The 984-nt window shown below is 52.8% G+C and overlaps 1 protein-coding gene across 1 annotated transcript in view; it reads right to left on the reverse strand.

The window, feature by feature from the left end:
• Window positions 1-296: 296 nt before the first annotated feature.
• Window positions 297-984, reverse strand: part of LOC130121155 (adrenodoxin-like) — a 42030-nt gene continuing 41342 nt past the window's right edge. The window contains exon 4 of the mRNA XM_056290008.1: window positions 297-971. Within this exon, the coding sequence (XP_056145983.1) occupies window positions 851-971 (121 nt within the window). The 3' untranslated portion in view covers window positions 297-850. The remainder of the gene's footprint in view (window positions 972-984) is intronic.

Below are 984 nucleotides of genomic sequence, written 5' to 3' on the forward strand. Positions count from 1 at the left end.
ATAGGATTTACATAATTTTCATCCTCATCAAACCATCCAGTGACCCCTCGTGCCCTGTGGATGGGGGCATTGTCATCCTGGAAGAGAGCACTCCCATCAGGATAGAAATGTTTCATCACAGGATAAAGGTGATCACTCAGAACAACTTTGTATTGATTTGCAGTGACCCTTCGCTCTAAGGGGACAAGTGATTGCAAACCATACCAGGAAAATGACCCCTACAGCATAACAGAACCCCCGGACCCCTTCACTGTACGGGTCAAGCATTCAGGTCCCCCCCCCCTTTTTCCCCAAATTGTACTTGGCCAATTACCCCACTCTTCCGAGCCATCCCAGTCACTGCTCCACCCTCTCTGCCAATCTGGTGAGGGCTGCAGACTACCACATGCCTCCTCCGATACATGTGGAGTTGCCAGCCGCTTTTTTTCCCCTGACAGTGAGGAGTTTTGTCAGGGGGATGTAGCGCGTGAGAGGATCCCACTATTCCCCCCAGTTCCTCCCTCCCCCCTGTGCAGCGACCAGGACACATACCGACATCTGGCTTCCCACCCGCAGACCCGGCCGATTGTGTCGGTAGGGACACCCTACCAAGCCGGAGGTAACACGGGGATTCGAATCGCCAATCCCCGTGTTGGTAGGCAACGGAATAGACCACTACATTACCCGGATGCCCCCCTCATGTTTTTCCTTTAATTTGTCACCCATCTGTATGTGACCAATGTATAAGTAGATAATCGAGGCCAGAGAGAGAGAGAGGTAGAGACAGCAAAAGAAGAGGGAGAAATAAGGACGGAGAGAAAGGAGGGGAAAAAGAGAGAAATTGTGAAGAGAAAGGTAAAGGCACATGCTCTCATGGGGAGCTGGTGGAGCCGGTGTCGTCGGCATGTCTCATATCATTGACCCCTTCGGGCACCTGTAGTGTCAAGCCATCCAGGGACTTGGACAGGCAGACCTGGCAACCTAGACGGGAACTGGGGGGGGGGG

Source organism: Lampris incognitus, chromosome 11 (assembly GCF_029633865.1).
Source record: "Lampris incognitus isolate fLamInc1 chromosome 11, fLamInc1.hap2, whole genome shotgun sequence".
Classification (NCBI taxonomy): domain Eukaryota; kingdom Metazoa; phylum Chordata; class Actinopteri; order Lampriformes; family Lampridae; genus Lampris; species Lampris incognitus.